Source organism: Hippopotamus amphibius, chromosome 13 (genome assembly GCF_030028045.1).
Source record: "Hippopotamus amphibius kiboko isolate mHipAmp2 chromosome 13, mHipAmp2.hap2, whole genome shotgun sequence".
Lineage (NCBI taxonomy): Eukaryota > Metazoa > Chordata > Mammalia > Artiodactyla > Hippopotamidae > Hippopotamus > Hippopotamus amphibius.
The window spans coordinates 100,440,967-100,464,826 of NC_080198.1; the positions used below are offsets into that span (position 1 = coordinate 100,440,967).

The window sequence follows — 23,860 nt, forward strand, 5'->3', positions numbered from 1 at the left end:
TCCACCTGCGGGGCAGATGATGGAGGACTGGGTGGAGGGGCAGGGAAGGTGCCCCAGAAGGGGACCAGCCTGGGCAAAGGTGTGGGGGTGGAGAGGGGGTGGCCCACTTGGGGAATCTCCAAGAGCTCAGCCTGGCCACCAGGCACAGGGAGCGGGTGGGGAATGGGGGGCCAGCCCTTCAGCCATGCCAAGGAGTCCGGCCGTGCAAGGTAGGCTCAGAGGCCCACCCAATGAGGCCCCTCCCTCAAAACACCCGTTGTCGATGGTAAAGTCCACCAGGAAAACGGCATGACGGCACCTCAAGAAATGAAGCAGACGCACCTCTTGACCCAGCAATCCCACTCCGGGACGTGCCCCAAGGAAGCAAAAGCAGGGACTTGAGTAGATACTGCTCAGCTTTGTTCACAGCGGCATCACGTCCAACAGTCAAGAGGTGGAAGCAACCCAGGTGTCCACGGAAGGGTGGATGGATAACACAGTGTGGTTCACCCACACGATGCAACATTACTCAGCCTTGAACAGGATGGAAATTCTGACACCTGCTGCAGCGCGGACAAAACTTGAGGACAGCATGCTGAGTGAAAGGAGCCAGTCACAAGAGGACACGTACTGCATGACTGACTGCACTTCTGTGAGGACCCTAGAGTCACCAAATCCACAGAGACACAAAGCAGAACGGTGGGTGCCAGAGGCAGGGGGGTGAGGGGTGGGGAGGGAAGCTGGGTGAGGAGTTACTTAACGAGGACAGAGCTGGTTGGGAAGGTGGAAGTATTTCTGGAGACAGATGGTGGTGAAGGTTCCCAACAATGTGAATGTACTTAATGCCACTAACTATACACTTAAAAACAAAGTGCCATAGTTTATATTACGTATAATTTACGACAATTAAAAAATAATTTTTTTTTGGCTGCGTTGGGTCTTTATTGCTGCACGTGGGCTTTCTCTAGTTGTGGCGAGCGGGGGCTACTCTTCGTAGCTTCGGTGCGTGGGCTTCTCATCACAGTGGCTTTCTTGTTGTGGAGCACGGGCTCTAGGCACACAGGCTCCAGTAGTTGCGGTAATCGGGTTCAGTAGTTGTGGCTCGTGGGCTCTAGAGTACAGGCTCAGTAGTTGTGATGCATGGGCTTAGTTGCTCTGCTGCATGTGGGATCTTCCCGGACCAGAGATTGAACCCGTGTCCCCTGCATTGGCAGGAGGATTCTTAACCATTGTGCCACCAGGGAAGTCCCTAAAAAGTTTATTTTAATGTAAAGAACACTGCACTCAGTGATGGAAGAGAATGTGGCCAAACAAACCACAGAAAAGCCACTTAACAGAATCACATGCAGCCACTAATAAGTGTGCTGTAGGACAGTATGTCCTGCATGGGGGAAGCTTCCCGGGGTGGCCTCCCAAGGCTTTGCAAGGCAGCATCCACTCAGAGGGGAAAGCCGGCCACAGGCCCACAGAAGTCACGGACTGTTTCCTCTCCAAACAACCACTCTTGCAAAAATAAACATCTGTCTTGTTTATTGTACGATTAATGATAATAAAATAGACTCCAAAAAACTCAAGTGAGAGTGACACCCCTAGAAGAGGTCGGGTGCCCCTCTTTAAGGTCCCTGGTGGCAGAGGGTGGCACCCAGATATGTGTAGAAGGAAGATAAGAGCCAGGGGCAGTTTCGAAAGAGAGATGCCCGTGGTCCAGCCTGACAGTTGGGAGGGTCAGGGCAGCGCCGTGGCAGCTGCGGAAGAGCTTTGGCGGACCAGTCGACTCGGAGTCAGTGCCAAGGAGGAGGCCTGCAGGTGTGAGCGTGGTCTTTTTAAGCCTCCCTTCTCATTAAAATCAACAGCAATGCCTGCTTCCCTGAGGACACGCCTTCTGCAAGGTCAAGACACTGACCTCCAGCTTTTGCTGTCAGCACAGCCCGTTCTTTTGTGATGCATCACTGGTAGCAGGGAGGGCCTGGGACCCACAGACACCCTAAGCATTTCTGAGGATTCTGGGGAAACTCTAACGAGGTCACAGACATCCAAGTGCTCAGAGAGGTAACGGTCCAAGCGAACGTGAGCTGTAATCTTACAGGTTATAAGACCTGAGGAGACCCACACGTCGGCCCCAGACCTGGCCAACGGGTAATTACCAGCCCCTCTCCCTCCTCCGGAAGACCACAGCACACGTGGCCGCGTCCAGAGCCTGCCCTGCAATTCATTTTCCTCCCGCAGCAGTTCGCAGGCACCCAGGGGAACGGCCTCTGCCAAGCATTAATGGGATTTGGGTCTATTTGCTCAAGCAGAGCCCAGTAATCGATATCCGAATACTTCTGCTTCCGCAGCCGAGGGGAGGGTGGATGAGGCTGTGTTCAGTGTTCCGAGCAGACCCGTATGCAGGTCTGAGCACAGCTGATCCACAAGTGAGGGCGATTCCGAGTCCTAAGTAAAGGAGGACTGTGACAAGGCACTGGCTTGCCAGGTGGGGTCCAGGGACCCATTGTGAGATTTCTTTCACTGGTGTGCTTGGGGCCAAGCCTCCCAAACGTCCCAACGTGTAGCCTGTGTGCTGAGGGGGTCCATTGCTCTGGACAGGGAATGGATAACTGTCTGGGCACAAGCTTCTGTTCCCTGGCTCCGGGCAGGAGGCAATAAAACACCCCGACTGCTGGTGCAGGGGCGGCGCTGCTGGACAAGGCTGTCCTGATGCTGCCCAGGTGACCAGTGACTGTCCCCACTGACCTCGAGCCACAGATCCCGGCCGCTAGCGCCGTTCCTCTCCAAATTGCTGTGGCCCCGAGCGTTGGCCGGGTGGTGCTGTGGGAAATAAAGGTTCTATTCCTGGTGTAACCCTCTTTCCCAGAACTGGGACAGGCAGGGCCAGGCCGCTGCCACGGTCTCCATCCTGTCCCGGGCCCCCTGTGTCTCCGGGTCTCGCCAGTCTACCCTGCACTGAAGCCCACCTCTGTGACCCACCACTTCCAGGCCTGCCTCTCTGGCTGGGCTGTGCTTCCAGAGGGCACTGTCCAGGACCGCCAGCGGGGACCGGGGAGGGGCCCCAGCCTCCAGGGTGAGCACGTGGCCATTTGCGCAGCTCCCACCTCAGATGCAGCGGACACACATGCCTGTCACCCAGGGTTACGGGTCGCCCTTCCCATCCCAGACCTGAAGAGCTGCCAGATTTAATAAGATGTGCTAAAGCCCCAGAAGAGGCCACTTCTGCCCCAAGCCGTCCGCTATGCTGGAATGAAATGACGCACAGGGCTGTGTCTGGGCTGCGAGGGCTCGTGGGGTCAGGCGCCAAGCACTGGGTGGCGGGCATCCCTGCTGCTACGCAGGGAGGGGGCCCAGGCTTCCAAACCAGGCGCCGCGCCCGGACCCCCGGCGCTCTCCCTGCACGGCTGGAGGAAGGTGCTGCTGTCCGCTGCGGCCCCGCCCTCCCCAGGACGGGGCCACCATTCCTGATCAAGCTGCAGGGCCCCTGAGCCCTCTGAGAGGAAGTGGGCCGGGTGTGGCCCTCGATGAGTCCCAGGTCTCAGGGAGGACGAGGGGCCAAGGAAGACAGCTGAGTAGGGCACCCATGTCCCCTCTTCTGGTCCTGCCCCCCATCTATAGTGACAAACAGGTGCGTCCTCCCTGCACCCCAGCTACACCTGCGCTGGGGCTTTTACCCTCTCCCTTCACAGACACGCCCACCCCCACCCTGGATCAGCCTGGAATCATGGGGGGGGGGGGGCTGAAGGAGGGTGGGGGCAGGGGAGCAGTTCTAGCAGACACTCAGGAGCCTAAACTGGGCAGAGCCACTGTGGCCACATCATCACTGAGCACTTCCTGCCAGTGAGGTAATGTGTAAGGTACCCTGAGAGTCAACACAGTGCCTGAGAGGCAGATGGGCTGCGGGCCCTGCTGTGAGTCCCCACCTTACCCAGGGCCTCGTCTGGGACAGGGGCCTGAGTGAAGTTCCTCACACACTCCCTCCACTCTCACCTCTGCCTGATGCCCTCCTCCTACTGCTTTGTCTGGCTAACTCCTACTTAGTGGGATGTCGCCTCTTTCAGGAAGCCTGCCAGGCTTTCTCTCTCACAGCAGCTTCCTTACCTGCCTTCTCTCTGTCCAGACAGCCACCCCAAGAAGTGCTTTCTCATGGTGTGTTTTCCTCACGTGCTGTCTGCCTTTCTCACTAGGCTGGAAGCTCCTGGAGGGAAGAACTCCACCAAGGTCACCTCCATAACCGGCCAAGGTCTCGAGTGAGACTGCCTCCTCTACCCACCCCCAGCCGGGGATGCTGGGTTCACTGGCTGCCTGTCCATGAGACCCAGGCAAGGGGGGAGGGTCTCCCGTGAAAGGGGTGTCCTTCTCGGCGTCAGCCACCCTGGGGAGGGGCAGGTCCTCACAGAGGAAACGGGAATTTGCGGGAGAATCCGGGGAGCCACCCCCTCCCCCCCCCCAGCAGTCTGCTTGCAGGGCTGCCCAGGAGGTGCCACGGCTACATGGCCGGCTGAGGCCCAGCTGTCCCAGCATCAGCCCAAATCCACAGCAAAGCCCTGTTTCAGTCTCCTGCGGGGCTGCAGGGGTGCCCTGGGAGTGAGGGCACGGAGCACAGCAAAGCTCCGAGCAGGGCATCCGTGGGGGAGGGGCCCCCGTGCCCGGGGGGCGGGGGCAGAAATGACCTGCAGGCCCAATGTCCAGCAAGATGTCCTTCCCCAGGTGCCAATCTCGGAGGCGTGGGTCATATCTTAGGAGAAGAGAGGGACAGTTTCTCTTCAAGTCCCCTTCAGAAGGCTGCCCCACCCCCACCCCACCGCCCCGTCTCGGGGGACGAGGTGGTCCTGTCCCATCCGGCCCTGGTCCAGCAAGAGGAGCAGGAGCCTGGCCTCCGCGCAGGGTGAGGCGTGGAGGAGACGCAGGTGGCACATAAAGCCAGGCTCACGCTGAGCCCAGAGCAGGCTGACCCACATTTCACGCAGATTCGAGACGGGGAAGACGCAGCTCAGCAGATGCCCAGGGTCTGGGGGCGCTGCCTGGGTCCAGACGCCGGCTCTCCCACTGCCAGCTGGGTCCTCGGGGCAGGTTTCTCAGGTCACCTGGCCTCCGTGTCCCCGCCCGTGAAGTGGGCCGTCACGGAAGCAGCGCCACAGCGTCGGGGGGACTCCAGGAGGGACGCGGTCCAGGGCCGCTGCTGTTCTTACTATTACAGCTCCTGCCATTCTCTTCCTCCTGTGAGGCCTGAGCCCTTGGGAAAGCTCCTCAAATCAGAGGACCCAGTGGGGAGATGCATACCTGTGGGGCAGGCGGCCCTGGGGGTCTCCCGGAGCGGGGCACCTCCCCCCCACCAGCAGCGTGGCCTTGGGTGGGTCTCGCCTCTTGTCTGCCCCTTGCCCTCGCTGCAAGCTGGCAGCAAGAATCCCCGCCCCCCCAGGGATTTGCGGCTTTCGAGACCCAGCCTGGACGACCTCGCTACCTGGCCCGGCGATCCTAGATGCTCCATACATGGCAGACATTGATCTTCATTAGACACACCAATCTCTCCCTTGAGCCCCGCTCCGTGGCCGGGTGGGGGCTGGGGTGCCCGAGGTTGCCAGCACACACCCAGGGTATATTTAGCTCTCGGCTGGAGCCCTGCCGGGGCAGGCCTCTCACAGAGAACACCGAATTTCAGACCAGCTCTCAACGCCTCACTGGCCACCGTGAAACTTGCTCCAGCGTAGAACGCCCCTTGTTTCAAACAGTAGACTACATGACCCCGAGAGTACACACACACACACACACACACAATTCCTGTATCAAGTCAGTGCCACTCCCAGGCCTGCTTCCGCTGTGAACGTCCACCTCCCAAAATAGAGAACCTGTCCCGTCCTGCAGCAGCTGCTGGCTGGTGCCAGCGGGTCAGACAGCTGCTCTCTGATGATGCCACTTGGGACCCAGTACTGAGCACAGTCCAGGTCCCTGCACACCCGTCAAATGAAGAAGCAGGGAAAATAAAACAACCAAGCATCAGGAAAAAAGGCAGAGTTGTCCACAGCTCTTGCATTTCAATGTATTTTCTTCCGGTGCATTTTTTTCTGCATATTTCGCAGATAACATTGCGCATAAAATTGTGTATCCTGTATCCCTCATGTATCACCAGCACGACACACGCACTGGACCCTCCTTCACAGCCATTTTAACGACTGCATAATACTCCATCTTTTATCACCAGTTCCAAGTGTGGTCTAGGAACCCTGGGGTCCCCAAGACCTTAGCAGGGTGCCAGCAGGGTCCAAGCCATGTTCATAATAAAATTGAGATGGGGAATTCCCTGGCGGTCCAGAGGTTAGGACTCAGTGCTTTCGGTACTGGGGCCTGGGTTCAACCCCTGGTCAGGTAACTGAGATCCTGCAAGCTATGTGGCATGGCCAAAAAAAAAAAAAAAAGATTGTGATGCTATTCTCCTCCATCACTCCCACTCCCTCCCGAATACACAATGGAGATTTCCTGAAGCCCTGTGACATGTGACATCACAACTGATAGAAAACAGGCCAGACCCGAGCTCCAGCCGCCATCTATGAAGCCAGACGTTAATGAGATTTGCAAAACCGTAAAGCAAAGCCACTCTGTTCCCTGAAAATACTTGCAGTTAACACACAAAGGGCTATTATTCTCATTCCATGAATTAAATATACTTTAAAATTCTCCATTTTAATGTCTAATACAGTAAATATCAATACAATGCACTTAAACAAAAGCTCTTTGGGGTCCTCAGTAATCTTGAGTGAAGGGGTCCTAAGCCCTCAAAGTTGGAGAAGAGCTGCTACAGATGGACAGACAGTAATTTACTGACCCAGCATCTGTGGCTGGACATGCACCCTGCAGAGTACGTCACCCCTGCAGCGAATGACTTTTCAGGCACAAATCATACCTGTGTTTCAGAACCCTCCTTCAGAAGATTCCAGGAAGCTTCCTTCTTCTACCAAAGGGCAGGAACGTTTTTAAGGCTCAGCGCATCTCGCTAACTGCTCCCTAGAGACCGAGCACACCAATAGTCAGCCGTCCCTGAGGGCATCCAGCTCTGGGGGTTGGGAGATGTTTACATTTAGCTGACTTGAGAGCAACAATTTTTAACCTATAATAGGTCTTTTCGTTAACCTCTGCTATTCCAGAGACCCCACAGTGAGGGAAAGGGGTTTTGGTCCCAGACACAGAACGTTCGAGAAACTGCCTAGGGCATGCTGAATAATGCGCCCCCAAATATATCCATGTCCTAATCCCTAGGACCTGTGAATGTGCCCTTATATGTTAAAAATGGGGTTGGTCTTTGCAGATGTGATGCAGGTAAGGACCTTGCGATGAGAGATTATCCTAGACTCTCCGGGTGGCCCTAAATGCCGTCACAAGCATCCTTAGGGAGAGAGGCAGAGGGAGGTCTGACCACACACACAGATGGGACGGGGAGAGATTTGGAGATGCTGAGGATGCTGGCCTTGAGGCTGGGGTGATGTGGCCGACAGCCGAGGAGCTGCAAGAGATGGGGGGGGACCCCCCCCCAGAGCCTCTGGAGGAAGCACAGCCCTGCTGACACCTCGACGTCAGCCCAGTGACATGGATTTTGGACTTCAGGGCTCCAGAACGGTGACAGAATAAGTTTCTGTTGTTCTAGCCCCGAGGTTTACGATGCTTCATTCCACCATGCATTGGACGGCCCAGTGACAGGAACCACTCCTCCCCTGCCGACCCCATCCCATCACCAATGGCATCAGCTGTCAGAAAACCTCACCTTGGGCTGCAGCGTGTCTCCCAACGGGGCCCACTTAGTGGCTTCACGCGTAGGCTGCTGCTGGCTATTTTAACTCCTCATAGCTCCTTCAAAGGCTGCTGGCTGGCGGCCCCGCTGTGCCCCAGCGAGCCGCTCTCAGAGAAGGAACCTGGGGTGTCAGGTCGGGAGACGGGGGCCGGCGGAGAGAGGGAAGGGGCAGCCGCGGCAGGGGCAGAACGCAGCTCTCTCGCGGCCGCTCTGGGCCTTGCAGGGCTGCAGAGGGGCCCGGCTTGGCCCGAGGGGAGAGCATGCGTCGGGGGATGAGACGGCGGGGAGGGAAGAGCGGTCAAGGCGACCCCGAGGTCCGGCGGGGGCGCCTGCCCAAGGGCTCTGGAGGCGGCCCCGGGGGGCACTGGCAGGGCACGCTGCGTCCTCAGCACTCAAGCCCGCTGTGCAGCCCGCGCCCAACCCGCACCCGTCAGAGGCGGCCAGGGAGGCACCCGGCTGGACGCTGGGCTCCCGCACACGCATCGCACTTCCTGATTTCCGCGGCGCATCAGGGACGTGTTCAAGGGAGCCGATGCTTGTCACCTGCACCCCACAACTACTCTCCAGGAGCCTGGCAGACGAGGCCGGTCTCAGGCCTGGAGGAGAACGACAGGATCAGGACCACCCGCGAGAAGGGTGTCACAGAGGCCCCAGGGGGGCCCCAGGTCAACACGGGTGCGATCAGAGCAGCAGCAGGAATGCTCGGGGCTGCAGGCGCTGGCGGTGTCGTGGCCAAGGCCCACCGTTGGGCTCCGCCGCTCACCGGTCCCGATGTCCCCCCGGCACGGCCCAGCCCGGCCCCTCCTGTGTGGCCCACTCACTGCAGCCGCACTGGACGGTCAGCTGATCCTTCGCCACCTCCTGCCTCCCCGGGCACCGCTCCCGGGTGGCAGCCGGCTGTGCACAGCCTCGCCTCCCCGGGGTCCCCGCACACCCGGGACATCAGGCTGCGGCTCTCTCGCCAGGGGGTGAGTCTGGGCCGCCTGGGCGGGCGGAGGTTGTGGTCGCAGAACCCGAAGATGTAGACGATTCAAAGCTCCTTGGGTCAGTTACTGACTCCGGGAGCGACGGAGGGAAGCTGGTTGACATCCAGGAGGGTTGTTTCCGCAGGAGGCCACGAGGGTTTTGGACCAGGGGACCTGCCAGGCTAGAATCCTGTCAAGTTACCGGACACACCCTTGCTGTCCAGCCTCGGTTTCCTTACCAGTAAACTAGGAACAACCAGGAGTAACATTCAGGATATTTACAAGAGTCTGTGGGCCCCCCCCAGTCAGCAGGGGCGCAGCCACATGGTATGTGACCGGCCACGTCCTGAGCCCGGCAGGTGACCCCACGCCCCGGGTGGTGTGAGGCCGCAGCCCGGAGCCAGCGGTTCTCTGTGATTGTGTCTCCTCCTGGGCCCTCACGGGTGCTCATTAAACCCCAGGAGGCAGAGGCAGCCTGAGGAGGGGGTGACACCACGTCATACCACGTAGCTCCGGAACCACCTTCAGTTTGCAAAATGAGGCCACCCGCCTTCCTGGGCTCGTGGCGCCTTCCTGCATCTTCAGAGCCAGCAGGGCCTCATCCTCTCTCCTCTCTGCCCTCTGCTTCCGCCATCACAGCCCCTCTTCTCTGATCCCCCGCCTCCTCCAGGAGGATCCTGGAGATGGCACGGACCCCAGCACATCACCTCCCCGCTGCAAGCGCTCTAACTTCATCGCTTCTTCAAGGTCCTTTTTGCCACGTAGGTAACACATCCACAGGGTCTGGGGATGAGGACAGAGACATCTTTGGGGGGCCATTATTCAGTCTGAGATGAGGCCACTCAGAGGGGCAGTGTCCAGCCCAGGTCACACAGCGGGTAGGACCAGGCACGCGTCCTCTGCGGGAGCCCCGAGAGGGAGGGTCCTAAAGGAGTGGAGGAGAGAGTCCTGGACGTCCTGGGTTTGGGGGAAGCATGGGAGACAGAGGAGGAGGGGGAATTCCAGGGCTGGGGGTGGGGGGACGGGAGAAGGTGGCAGGAGAAACACAAGCAGGTGTGTTTGGGGATCCGCAGCAAGGACAGTGCTCTGCGCACAGTAGGCGCTCAATAAGCCCAGGGAACAAGCATTCGGAATAGCCACGAGCCCACGCGCGGTTGCTGATGGCTGGGAACAGCGGTGGCCCCGGCCAGACGGAGGCCGAACTGGACACAGGCCTGTGGGGGCCTCTGCGGGCGCTGCAGCTGTACAGCAACGCCTCACCCCACCTCTAGACTCCCCTGCGTGGCCGCGGACAGTTGTACAGCAGTGTGTGGGGGGGGAGGGTGTTACAATCATAGGACCGGCCCTCTGCCCAGGAGGACAAAGGCCACCCCTCGGTGGGACCGTTCTGAGGCGCGTCTGCACAGTCCCCTAGCAGGACGGAGCCCCCACGACCCACAGGGACCACACACCCATCCAAATGCCCCCCGGCTCTGCCTCCCTCCCTCCCCGTCCCACCCTCCACTTGTGCTTCCTGGGACCACCCCCCCCCGCCCCGGGTAACCCACCTGCACCCACATCCTTGTCACATGGAACGTAAACGGGGTGAGCTGCAGGGCGGGGGGGTGGGCCATCTGGGAGCATTTGAAACTCGGCTGCCAAACTGACATGGGGGCCACGGGGTGGTCCCTGCAATTGTTCCTTCTTGCGACCTCACGCCCAACTGCAGCAGCAACTGGGCCCTTGGAGATGTCATTTTCCGGCAAGATCCCAGGGCCACTGACGTCGGAGCGGAAGCAGAAGGTCAGAGCAGAAGGTCAGAGAGGCCTGACTCTGAGCCCTGAACCCGGGATGAGGGAAACGGACGAGGAGGCTGAGTGTGGCGCGGGGACCCGCGCTCCATCCATCACTCATCCTCCATCCTCGTGGAGCACCTGTCTCGAGGCAGCCTGTGCGGATACAGGAGGGGTGAGATCCACACAGCTCAGCCCGGCCCAGCCCCAAGGACAGACACCCAGTGGGGACAGCCCAGGGCGTGTCCCCTGCAGTGACACCGGGCACTGGCTTCTTGGTGTGCTGGCTGGAATCAGGTTGCCAGATCATGTCTCCAACCCCTCGTACTACGTGTGAAGAAACCCAAGCCCCAGGGCATCCAGGAGTGCCCGCTACGTGCAGGCGGCCAGGTGGAGCCACTGTGCATGCGGTGAGGACAGCCCCGCAGACCACAGCTGCAGTGAGGCTCTGACCTGGGACTGGCAACCAAGACACTGCTAAGAACCCGGGATCGGGCAGCCGGCTTCTCCTGGCCCCGGGCACTGGGCAGCGGATGTAAACAGGACCGGACGGGCTGGGCAGGGCAGGGAGCAGAACCAGCACCAGAGGTGGTCAGCTACAAGCCGGCTCACAGTGTCCGCTGTGACCTTGTGTGTCCAGCTGTGATAAAAAACCACCCCAGGCCCTTGACATCACGCTTGTGAGCAGTTCTGAAAAGCAGGTGCTATTACCTCCACCTTATAGGTGGGGAAACTGAAGCACATATAGCTGGGACACATGAGCAGGTTCCAATTAGGACTGGAGCCCAGGCGTTCTGACCCCAAAGTCCCCTAGGCATCAAGACCACCTCCCTTGTTGCTTAGAAACCTTCAGCTAAGCCAACATGGTGCGTGAAACCCCCCAGTACATCACTTTGCAACAGAACCTGTTTAGCCTGGGCCTGGCTTCCCGCCAGCTCTGCAGCACCCTCCCCCAACCCCAAGGGCAGGAGCGCCCGCCAGGCTTGCTGTTGGCTGAGTCAAAGGGATAGCTAGCCCCAGGGAACTCAAAGCACACCTTCCACCTGCCCCAGGCCTTCCCGCGGACAAGGACTCAGCCGCTCTCCTGGCTTGGGTATCAGGCAGACATCCACAGCTGTCACTTCCCTGGCAGGCTTTGGAGAAAACCCCTTTCAACAGGACCCTCGGTGTAAAATGCAAAGCGCTTCCTGCCGTGAAATTGTCAGATGAGGTCTACGTGGCACAAAGGCTGATCGGAGACCTCCTGGCTCACGTGGCGTGTTTCCCTGAAACGATGGCTGAGCCTCAAACCCAGACGATCTCTCTGGGGCAGTGGGAGGACAGGGTTGTCAGAAGAAAGCAGGTCATACCCCTGAGGATGGCAGTGGCTCCTGTTTTTACAGACAGGTACACTGAGGCCCAGAGAGGGAAGCTGGCTCACCTAAGGTCACACAGAGGTCTGGCAGGTGGGGCTGAGAGTCCAGGGAGCTCAGGCACTGATGGGGCTGGTGGATGCTGGAGGGGCTGAGCTGGGGCTGGAGAGGCCTGGGATGGCCACGAATGCTGCCTTCCAGCTCCGCAAGGCCCCAAGAACGCGGCAGAGGGAAGAGCTGGGGCCAGGGGTCAAAGTTACAGGGAGGCATACGGACTTGACCCAGGGAAACTTTCTTGTGGTCCGAGCAACCCCGACAGGCTGCCCCAGACAGGAGCCCCTACTGGAAGCAAAGAGCCCGCACTTGGGGGCAGACAGAGCAGGGCCCGGTCTGGCTCTGCCTTCCTGGCTATGCAGGCAGGCACCACACCTGGAAATGGGAACAGGCTTCTCGGCTCAGGTGAGGAGATGGGCTCCACTCACATGATGAAAGCATCACCGTGATGCCTGCAGTGGGTCAAGCCTCACCCATCCCAAACACTCAGCCACACGTTACAAAGGCATCATTGCAACCAACTGATACATGCAAGGGGACGGACAGACAGACGGCACCCACCCAGTCGGGTTCAAATCCAGCTCTGTCATTTACAAACGTTATGACGTGATGCCAGGCACCTGATGGGCCCTCTTGGGCATCCGTTTCCCCATCTATAGGTGGGGACACCCCAGTGGCCCTGAGAAGCCCAGTGAGGATCCCAGGAGCATCTAGCCCGGGCGTGGGGCCCAAGGGAGTGCCCCACGAGCCGCGGCTACCTGACACTGAAGTAGGGTGCTGCCCGACACCCTAGAGACCTTGGCAATGGAAACATCCCTGAGTAAACAAAGACGCAGCACTCGGGTTGCTCTGCCCTGCGTCCTAGTGGCCTGAGGCCCGCTGCTGGGGCAGCCCGTCGGGGTGGCACACATCTGACTAGTCCCCACAGCAGCTCGTGAGACCACGCGATCATCATTAAGAAATACGAGCTGCCGTCCAAACACCACCCGAGTTTTCCTGTCGCAACTATTTCAACTGCTTTTCCAGCCTCTCCCGCGTGCCAGGCACTTGGCACCCTCGGTCCCTACAGAGACCCCAGAAGAGGTGGCATCAGAAACTCAGAGGGGTTCAAGTATCTTGTGCTGGCAGGGGGCAGAGCTGCAATTTGAGCCCAAGGAAGCCCCCGTGTCTGTGCAGAGCCGGGGCCATGGGATCCGGGCTCTGGGGTCGGACATCCAGTGAGCAGCTCAGAGTCCTGCCAGATGGCCTGGCCCTGAGGACCAGTGGCAGGACAGACCCCTCCAGAGGCTGGACCCCTCCCCGCCTGCTCCCTTCACCACCGGACTTGCCGGCTCACCGCTCTCCCACGACGCAGACGATGCTCGCAAAGGGCAGGGTGTTGAACAGGCGACTTCTCCAGAGTGAGGGCCACACTCCCTTCTCCAGGACAGTAAAACTGGACTTTCCAAGAATTCAGCCAAGTCAGGACTTGGGTCTAGAGAATATGCCATCTACCCCCCAAACCACCTCATGGACGGAAACCATAAAGAATCAAAGGGTGGCAGGTTAGGAAGTGATCCTGGACGTGAGGGACCAAGAGTTCGGAGATCAGGCCGCCCAGGCTGAGCTGGAGCGCACCCGCTGCTTCCTGGGCAACGACCATCCTTTCCAGATGCAATTTCTGATGGATTTCTAGGTCAGGATGATTTGCCTTCGGCTGCACCGAATTCAGAGCCACACGGAAACCGGGCACCACTGCTGCTACCTGTGCTAAGATCCATGTGACGCTAGCTGGGAGACCTCCATCCGAGGAAAGGACAGCGGTCCCTGTGGATGGAATCGTCCCACCTCTCACCGAGTCACGGACTCCGGAAGCAGCACGCGCCCACCTTAGACCTGGGAGCAACACCTTCTTGTTTCAGTTGATTTCTCATTGCAAAAGAAAAGCACACACAGTGAAGAAAACTAGGGAAAGTGGCGGAAAGTATAAAGATGCAGAGGGGGGAACACTGGCTCTTCTGCCGCCTCCAACAGAGGAGGAGGCCGTGGTTATCTCGATGTCCTTCCTCCTAGTCTGCTCTCCTGCACTGCTTTGCAGAGTTGAGGTCACAGAGGATATACAGTTTTTATCCCCAGCTGTTTTCTAAATTGAGCTTTTCTTAAGCACTTTCTCCTAACATGAGAAACTCCTGTCACACAGTTAGCTAGAATGTTCCAGCCACCCCCAGAGGGCACGTTTCAGGAGGATACGGATGCTGTTTGCTCTTGATCACGGCTGAGCCGCGGGCCTGGAGCAGTGCTGGGCACACAGCAGGTGTTTAGTAAACATCTGCCAACTGGACGACGATCGCATGGCTAATATCCCATTGTTGCCCCCTGCCACATATAGCCGGTTTCTAACTTTCTGCTGCTGTTAGGGATGCTGCGCTGAACGTCGCTGTGGCGACAGCAGAGCCCACACTTGGATTAGAAACGTCTCTCTGTTCCAAATGCCAGAGATGCACCGACCAGAGCAGAGGACCGGGGCTCAGGCTCTGCGTCTGCCACACACCCTCCTGGCCCCGGACGGCTGCCTGTGCTTCCCCAGGTCTTGGTTTCCCCTCTGTGTGGGTGGGTGGGTGGGTTTGGACTGCAGCGTCCCCCAGGCCCCTTCCAGCTCTGTGATCCTAACATAACAGCCAGGCGAACAGAAGCCGGCCAAGCCGGCCACCATCTCTCCACCTGGCCCTGCACTCCTGTTTGGGGCTGCAACGCACCCACCCCCGCCCAAATCCATAATCCAATATGTCTGGTGTCCTTACAAGAAGAGATAAGGACACAAATACACACAGAGGGAAGATCATGTGAGGACACAGGGAGGAAACGGCCATTTACAAGACAAGGAGAGAGGCCTCAGAAGAAAGCCATCCTGCCCACACCTTGATCTCAGGCTTCCAGCCTCCAGAAGGGTGAGAAGATAAATTTCTGCTGTTTAAGCCATACAGTCCGTGGTTACTGTGTTATGGCGGCCCTGGCCGACTCACACACCCCCCCACCAACCTCTGAGCTCCTGGGGGAATCCTACCCGCCAGACCTGCAGCTGCTGGGGAGGACCTGCAGGCTCCAAGGGAACAGGGACCCGGTGCCCGATGGGGCAGGGCTGGCCCCGGAGCCCCTCCAGCTCAGGCTCTTGCCTCTGCCCCCCTTGCCCCCCGTGACCACGTGGGCTGGGAATGTCAGGAAGCCACCACCAGACTCACCACGTGTGGGCCGGCACTGCCCACGGAGCCAAAGGCATTCCCTCCCTACAGTGAGCAAACCAAGGCACGGGGTAAATGTAAATGGAGCCCAGCTGGCGTGCTGGGTTTGGATGCAGGCCTGCCTGACGGAGGGGTGCCAGCTCCCTTCACCTCGTCACGGTGCTACGTCAACAGCTGCCCCGACCGCTCGAAACGAACGTGCAACAAAATATGTAGGCAAATGCAGGGACGCTTGATGCCACCCCAGAGCCATCTCGAAGGCACCCTGGGTCATCAGACTGAAGGAAGATACCCCTGCAGCCCCGATGACATGAAGGAAAGGGGAGCCTCGCACCTGGGCTGGCTGTACGGGTCGCCTCGGACGCTGACCATCGGCTCGTCTGGGCAGCTGGAGACTGGACCACGTGATCCCAGCCACACCTGCCGGCGCCAGGCTCTGGGATGATGCCAGCCTTGTCTGGGGAGGGCTGTCAGGGAACCTGACCTTGTTGACGACGGAAGCCCCTGATCAGCCAGATGTGCACAGTGGCCAGACGTTGGAGTCCAAGTGCCCAGCACAAGGGACCACCGTCTGCTCTCCCTCACCGTGGCTGTGGGTGAAAATTACTACTGTGCAAATCATCAGCTGGACCACGAGCGACAGGTAGAGGGGAGAGCACGCCCACTGCGGTGCCACGGGGCTGGACTAACTCAGCAAGGCTGAGCTTTACGGACCCTTACAAGCTACCGAGGGAGGACCTACTACGTGCGGGGATCCCCACTGGCGCCTTATCCTCTCCAGGGAAGCAGCAATACTGCTTTTACACATCAGCAAGCTGAGCCCAGGAAGGGGCCACGATCTGTTCAAGACCAGCAGGGGGAAGCTGTGGTGCAAACCCCAGTCTCCCTGCTCTTCCCGCCCACGCCCCGCCAGGGCTCCTGGTGCCCACATACCCCTTCTCCCAGGACAAGCACAGATGAGGAGGGGGAGTGGCCAGGGCTCCTTCCAGGGCTCCCCTGATTACAGGAGAGACCGGAGGTATCAATTATGGTCATGGAAAGCCTAAAATTACTCTGTTTGCACCCTGCCATTACTCCCACTTGCCATTAGATAAACGTGTCTGGAGGTTCTACCAAGTCTCGGGGTGCCCTGCTCCCCAGCCACCTCCAGAGAACAGGTGGGCCATTTCAGAAATGCTCTTCTAGAGAATTCTGCCTCCTACAGCCTGCCGTTTGCTCTCAGCCACTCTCCCAACTCCCACCACCCATGTGGTCCCTCCTGCCTCAGCTAGGAGGGGGAGGGGACGGCTTCCCCCCGGGAGGGAGGGTCCCTGGAAACATGACCCCCAACAGAGAGCACACAGTGCTCACTAAAGGCACACTCCCTCTCCAGCCCTATCTGCCCTCTTGGGGAAACAGCTGACCCCACTGGTTTCTGCACCGTGGCTAGGGGCCATACCGCAGCCTGTGGCCAGACAGGCTCAGGGAAGAGCAGGGGAGTCAGGGAGCACCAGGTTCGAAACCGGCCCTGCGGCATCAGCTGAGCAAGTGACAGCTTGGTGAGCCTCGGTCGCACCCTGAAAAATGGGGTGACGGGCCCTCCCTGCCAAGGAATGTAGGGACAAGCCCTCCGCCCAGTGCCGGGTCCCAGAAGGCTCTCAGAACGGGGCTCTGGTCTCTCCAGACTCTCTCCGGGAGCCGAGGCCCCCCAGCTCTAGGCCTCAGTTTCCCCAAGCGCCCCAGGCGTGGCTGGCTGGTGGCGACGTGGGATTTTCCAGCGCCGCACAGAGGCTGTCGGAGCCGGCGGGTGCAGCTCCAGAGGCAGCAGTGGGGATCCGCAGGGCAGAGGGGCCGGGGAGCGGACGCGCGGAGGTGCGGGCGGGTCGCACGCCCTGCGGGCTCCGCGCCCCCAAGTCTGCCCGGGCGAGCCCAGGGCGCCGGGGGTCGGCCTGACGCCCCCCACCCTGGCGCTGCGGGGGCCGCACAAGGGCGGCGCCCCCCGCTGCACAGGCCCCCGTGCCACCACCCCTAGCCGGGGCGGGGTCTCCGGCGGCCTCGCGCCCCGCGCCCGGACCCCGGCCGCCTCCCGCAGCCGGCGGCGGCCCCGGGCGCCAGGAGAAGCAAGGCGGCGGCGCCCCGCAGACGGCCCAGCGCAGCCAGCCCGGCGGCGCGCCTGCGGAGGGTCCCCGGCCCGCGCTCCAAGCCCAGGGACAGGGGCCCGCGCGCCGGACCCTCGGGACCGCAAGACCCCGGAGCAAAAGTTGGGGGTCGCCGTTGGGCGGTTTCCCCCAGCCTGCAGGTGCAGCCACCGCAGCCCTCGCGGCGCCGCGATCCAGCTCGGGCACGCGCGGGTCCCTCGGTCCCCCACTCACCTGCGCTCATCTCAGCGGCGGCTCCGAGTCTGGGGGTCGGAGCCCTGCGGCAGCCGGACGCTTCTGCCCGCAGGTGCCGCGCCCGCCGGCGCAATGGGCCGCCCGCCCGCCCGTCTGTCTGTCCGTCCGCCCGCCCGCGGGTCAGCCTGTCCGCGCCCGCCCGCAGCGCCGCCGCAGCTTCTCTGCGCGCCCGCCCCGCCCCGCCCCGCCCGCAGGCCCCGCCCCACAGGCCCCGCCCCTCCAGGCGGGTCCCGCCCCTCCCCGCCCCCGCCGCTCCGCGGGCGGGGCGCACCCTGGGAAGTGTAGGCGCCGCGCCCCCGCCGCCCCGCCTTCGCGCCCCGGCCGCCGCAGGGACGGACTACAAATCCCGGCAGGCCGAGCGGCCCGCGCATGCGCAGGCGGGCGACGCCGCGGCGGTCTCCTGCGGCCCCGCGTGGGTCTCTGCGGAGCCGCCGTCGCTGCCTGGCTGCTGGCGGCTTTCGGGAGCCCGCGCGTGGCTAGGCGGGCAGCCGCGTGAGACGCAAGCTCGGGGCAGCTCTTGTTGTTGAGTCGAGGAGCTGCGAAGGGCCGGCTCCCTCCTTCCTCAGCCTGCGGAGGGAAAGCGAGGGGGAGCGAGGGGCGGCAGGATTTGCCCGCCCGCCCGCCCCGGCGAGGCCTCCGCTCCTGACGCCGGGTCCGGGGCTCGGCGGGGCGGGCGGCCTGCCCCAGGCTCCCGGAGCGCCGGCCCGGCCGGGGCCTTGCTCTGGCTCGGGCGGCGCCGTCTGCGGCCCCGCCCCGCCCCGCCCCGCCCCGCCCCCACCCGCGGGGCCCGCCGCCCTCTGTGACGTCAGGCGGCCGTCCCCGGGTGGGGGAGCCGGCGGACCCCGCGGAGTGTCTGCCACTGACGGGCCGGCTCCGCGGGGTGCGCAGGCCCGGACTGCAGGAGCGGTCGGGAGGCGGACCCCCCGGCCTGGCCCCGCGTGGGGAGGGAGGCGCGGGGCTGGCCGCAGAGACTCTGAGGCGGGCGCGGGTCTTCCTCCCTGGCCGCCAGCAGCGTCCGTGAGACCCCAGGTCCTGCGGCCCCAGCCCCCACACCCTAGAAACCCAGAAGGCTTGGCTGGGTGGCTGCCGTGCAGCTGTCCGGCTCCGGTGCCTGTCGGCTGGGGCCTGATGCCCCGCGCACAGCGGGGTGTGATGACGGAAGGACACTGGGAGGGGTCAGGTGCCCTGTTGCCTTCTCAGCCGTGCAGCCCTGGGCAAGTCCCTTCCCTCTGTGGGCATCAGGCCCCCGTGAAGCCGCTGAGTGAAGGATCCACCGCGGCTGAGAGGTTACATTCGGGTGGTGAGTCCAGGCTGGGGCAGAGGTAGGCCGGTAGAGTGGGGGGCCTGGGGCCTGACCGCCTGTGGGGAGCCTGGCTTCTTGCTGTGCATCCGCCTCTCAGGACACTTCTGAGGATCCCGTGAGCTAATGCGTGCTGTGTCCCGGCAGGAGTTGAGATCAGTAAATGTCCTTGATATTATCATACTGTCATTATTCTTCTGGGTGCCTAGCATAGGGTCTGGCACAGAGCGGGCACTCCGCAGGTGCCTGTTGACCGAAGGAAGAGAAGGATGGAGGGAAGGACAGGGTGCGGACCCCCAGCACCTGGCATCTCTGGGCAGCAGCCCACCCAGCATCAGAGCCTGCACTCGCCCTCTTTAGGAAGCTCTCCATCAATTCCCCACAGAAAGGTGTGGACGGGCACTTGCTCCCAAGTCCCTGTGAGTCAGAGGGTGGGTGTGGGTGGCCTGGTTCCTGGCTGGTCCCAGAGCTCAGCCTGCCGTGCTCCCACCCGGGCTTCCCCATGGAGCTGGCCCCTCCTCTCGGAGCAGACACCTCCTAGTGGGGCAGGGACTGGGGCGTCATGGCAGTTCTCAGCTCCTGGAGGAAGCACCTCAGGGTCATGTGGCTCCAGCACACTCTCTCATGAGGGCAGAACCACGGCCCAAGGAAGTCCTGCGAGAGTCACCCATCCAGTTAGCAGCAAGGGAGGGACTTGACCTAGGTGTCCTGTGGGCATCCCTCCACCCGCTCTGCCCTCGCTCGGCTGGTTTTCCTGCAGGGGAACTCCACGGGGGCCAGGCCTACTGCAGGTATGTTTGGGTAGATTGAACTAGGTTTCCCTTGTCATCCTTGTGCTGTGACCCAGGCGTGACCTCGGGCAACTTCCTTGTCCTCTCTGTGCCTCAGCTACCTCATCCTTCAACCCACAGGACCTACCTGGTGGGGAATGAGGAGGACCGTGTGAGGAATGTGAACGAAGCAGTTCAAAGAGCAGGTTCCCTCACACCCGCCCTCACACACACGCACAAGATGTGGGGAAAGTCAGGGCTCAGTGAGTGATAGTTATTATCATATTTATTGTTTTTGAACAGCAGTGCGAGCCATCACCAACCCCTAGGACTTCTGTCCTTTGCCACCTGTCTTCCATCCATCCATCCACTCACCCACCCGCCAGGTGTTCAGCACCTTTAGTGGACAGCGCACCGTGCTAGTGAGGAAAACAGACCAGAATCTGTTTTAGGCGGCAGGTCATTCATTGCAGGAAGTGCGGCCACCTGCTTTTCATGCGGCCCTGAGGAAGCGGGTGTCGGAGGGGCTCCTTGACACAAGGAGTTCCCAAACAGGTTAACAGTCAAATGGAGACCCTTTCAACATTTGTTGAGTGCATTCAGATATTCAGAGGAACAGCCGGGCCTTGCTGGGTACCAATGACCGCCCTCACCTTTTCCACCTGCCAGGCTCACACCTGCAGGTAGAGGGAAAGTCCTGAGAGACCCAGGCCCCCCTGCAGGCAGTGTAGTGGCCAAGCCTGTCCCTTGGGGGCCTCTCCCCCCTCAAGGGCTTAGCATACATTCTCCCAGGGGGAGTCCCCCGCTCATTTTACAGGGGTTCCTTCCAGCCCCTCGCAGGTGGCTGCCCCAGGCAGTGGCCCCCAGCCCTCCACCTGCTCCTGCCACCTTTGCCCCATCATCCTGCCTAAAGACTTACAGGGTTCATTTGCTTTCATCTTCCCTGTGACCCTTGAAGCAGGGCCATGGTCTTCTACCTGTGGGATTGGAAAGAGGTGAGACCCGGCCAGGCCTCACTCAGAGGAAGCACGGGAGTGTTGAGCTTCCCAAGGCATCTGTGGACCAGGTGCCCCCGCTGGAACCTCCAGCCTGCAGCACTGGCCCACGTCCCTCCTGAGATGGGCCTCGGGGCACTCAGCCTGCCACCTCTGGGGCTCTCGTGGCCACCTTTGGGATGAGGATGCCCTTAGAAGTGGGTACTTCCACTTGCCCCTGCTCTGTGGCCCGGTGCCCTCCTTGTCAGAACCTGGAGGACAGTGGTGTAATTGGGCGTGATGTCAGAGCCCCGGGTAATAAAGGGGGGCGTGCCCAGTGCCAGCAGGCAGCTACCAGGCAACACAGGGGTCGGGAGCAGATGGGAGGAGCCCAGGTAGGACCCTGGAGAGAACACGGGGAGGTCCACGCCCCCTCCGCCTCCTCTAAGTTTCCTAACCACTCATTATGGGATGTGGGTTGTGCCGGTGATGGAGGCTGCAGAGTATGGAGGGGGCAGCCTCAGACCTGGCCCCAGTTGGTTGTAGGGTCAAGCGTCCTACACCAAACGCTGCTCTCCTGTGGGCACCAGGCTGTAATTTGGAGGTTCCATTCCTGGTAGCCCAGAGGCCATCATAAAACACAAAAATAATAAATGCACATGCGTTCCTTTTCAAGCATCTGTTAACTACATAAAACACCCTGCTCAGCTGAAAAGCACATTCCTGGTGGGCCTTTGGGGAATTTTTCCTGCGTGAGTGGTGCCGGGTGAGGGTTCCCAAGAAATGAGCCCAGTGACCTGCAGGGAAAGATTTTTCTTTTTGTGACAAATGCCCCCACGACGAATACAGGTGTCTGTCACTGCTCTGAGGACCTGCAAATGATGTCAAAGTTAGGGTCATTTGTCCCACAAATGTTTGTTGCCGTTTTGTGGGGCCTGAAGGTCTTGGGAATGAAGGATGCTGAGTGGTGGGGTGGGACCTGGCAGGCTGGGGAAGACCCCAGTGCCAACCAGCATGGTCTTGGGCAGGTGGAGATTTGTGTTGCGTTTCTTGAGGCCAGCCCAGGAGGGGCTGGGAGGGAGAGGGACCAGAGGGCGGCTTCAATGGGGCAGAAGAGCCTGGGTGGAGGGGTTTTGTCTAACCCCAGTGGGGGGCGGCTTCGTGCTCAGGTGGAGGGAACTAGGGGTAAGGGTAAAAACTGCAGCTGAGGGGGGTGCCCAGGGCCAGGCCGGGTGAGGCAAGCAGTCAGGACCAAGGCTGTGTGTGATGCCCTGGGACTGCTCTGTGCCAGGAAAGCCTCTGTCCTTGTCCCCGTCCTCATCCTCATGCCCGTTTAACAGATGGGGAAACTGAGGCTTTAGCTTGCCCAGGTGCAAACTATTCCCCAGTGGAGGAGCTGGGACACCTGCCCAGGCCCCTCTGAGGAGTGAGCCTGTGGGCTTCGGCACACTCCCCTCCTGAATCTGTCGGGCCTCCAAGCGGCTTTGGGAGGCCAAGGGGTGAGGCTGAGGGGCCTGAGCCGAGGGTGAGGTGCTCAGCCTGTAGGGACCTTCCCCACAGGATCCAAGCCATGCCAGGCCCTCTGCCCTCACCCCACTGGGGGATGTTGCACCGTCACCTGACAGCTCAGCCTCATCCGCTGGACCCCACTGCAGAGTCCCTCCTTGGAGAAACCCCCCTGAACCCCCAGCTAAACCAGCGGCCACCTCTGCTCCCCGAGGCCTTGACTGTCCCTGCCGGGTCACTCTATGAGCTGGCCATTCATCTCTTGACGCCCTCACCAGATGTCAGGCCACCCAAGCAGAGCTATGTCAGGCTTATCAAGGGGTCTCCAGAGCCTCCTGGGGTCTCAGAGCATCTCGGGGTGTTCCGCACATTTCGGAGCCTCCAGAGCACCACGGGGTGTCCAGCATGGAGAGGAGCCCCTGAACTCCAGGGTTCGCCTGCGCCCTGCTGACCTTCCTGTTGCTGCCTGTCACTCAGCACAGCGAAAGGGAAGACTTGAGAGTCCCCGAGCCCCGGCCCAACATCCCTGACCTTGCTCTGGGTCTGCTGAGGCTTCCCACAAACTGCTGCTCCATGGAGAGTGCACGGTGTGGCTGGGCTCACCTAGGACCTGGTCTAGAAAAGTGTCACCCTGGAGACCCAGCTGTGCAGACGTCCTGCAAGTGGGAGGCCCAGGCCCACAGAAGAGCCGCCTTCAGAGGCCCCGAATAACCCCAGGGAACCTCCAGGCCGCCTCTCGCCCAAGCCGCGGTTTCTCTGTCCGTCCTTCACCTCCAGATGCAGCCCAGAAATTGATTCACTTAACAGCCAAATGGAGAAACAAATGAAATATGATTTCATTGTGGGAGCTTTCCAGCCACTCAATAATTTAAAACCAAGCCATATGAAACCAGGAGTAAAAATAACATGTGACTCACATCTTGGAGCCTCACCCCCTCAAGCACAGGTCCACACACCTGGATTATCCAGCGAGTTCAGGTCCGAGCTCAGCACCACACACCTACAGTTCACCTGAGTTCTCCAGGTGGCATGGAAGGGCAGAGGCTGTCGATTCTCCACATGGCTGAGTCTGTTCCATGATTTTAATGCCCAGTTAACTCTGAGTGGTTCACAGACTTGGCAACGTTTTGCCATCACAGAAAAATCATGAGAGGGACTTCCCTGGTGACGCAGTGGTTAGGACTCCACGCTCCCAATGCAGGAGGCCAGGGTTCGATCCCCGGTCAAGGAACTAGATCCCACATGCATGCCCCAACTAAAAGTTCACAGGCTACAACTAAGGAGCCCACCAGCCAAAACTAAGGAGACTGCCTGCTACAGCTAAGACCTGGTGCCACCAAATAAATAAATATTAAAAAAAAAAAGAAGAAAAATCACGAGAGAAGGTTCATTACAAGTGACGGGATGGAGTAGGATACAGAGGCCTGATTCTCTGAAGGACTCTCACTGGGCAAGACTTGGATTTTTGGCTGACGATCAAAAAGCCGTTTCTCTAATTAAATTTTGTGCCTGTGCAGCAGAAACAGACAAGGGGAGTCAGGAGGACGTGAGAGGAATAGAGAGTGAAAGAGCAGGGCCAGCTCCGAGGGGGTGATGCACTGACTGAGCACCTACTGTATACTAGCCCCAGTGCTGGAGACGAGAGATGAAGAAGAGCTGGCCTGGCTCAAGGAGTCACCAGAATGCGAGGTGGCCTAGTGTCCCGGCACGCTCACGGTCTGGAGGCCAAGGTGCTGGCAGGGCCACACCATCGCAAGAGCTCCAGGGGAGGCTCCACATGGTGTGTCTCTCCTCTTCTTAAAGGGACACCAGCCCTTGGCTTTGGGG

General features: G+C 60.4%; 1 protein-coding gene across 11 annotated transcripts in view; it reads right to left on the reverse strand.

Annotated features, from left to right (window-relative positions):
* Window positions 1–17,652, reverse strand: part of ABLIM2 (actin binding LIM protein family member 2) — a 153,195-nt gene extending 135,543 nt beyond the window's left edge. For all 11 annotated transcript variants that reach the window (XM_057706605.1, XM_057706603.1, XM_057706595.1 and 8 more), the window contains exon 1: window positions 17,463–17,652. In XM_057706605.1, coding sequence (XP_057562588.1) covers window positions 17,463–17,472 — 10 coding nt within the window. In that variant the 5' untranslated portion in view covers window positions 17,473–17,652. The remainder of the gene's footprint in view (window positions 1–17,462) is intronic.
* Window positions 17,653–23,860: the final 6,208 nt, after the last annotated feature.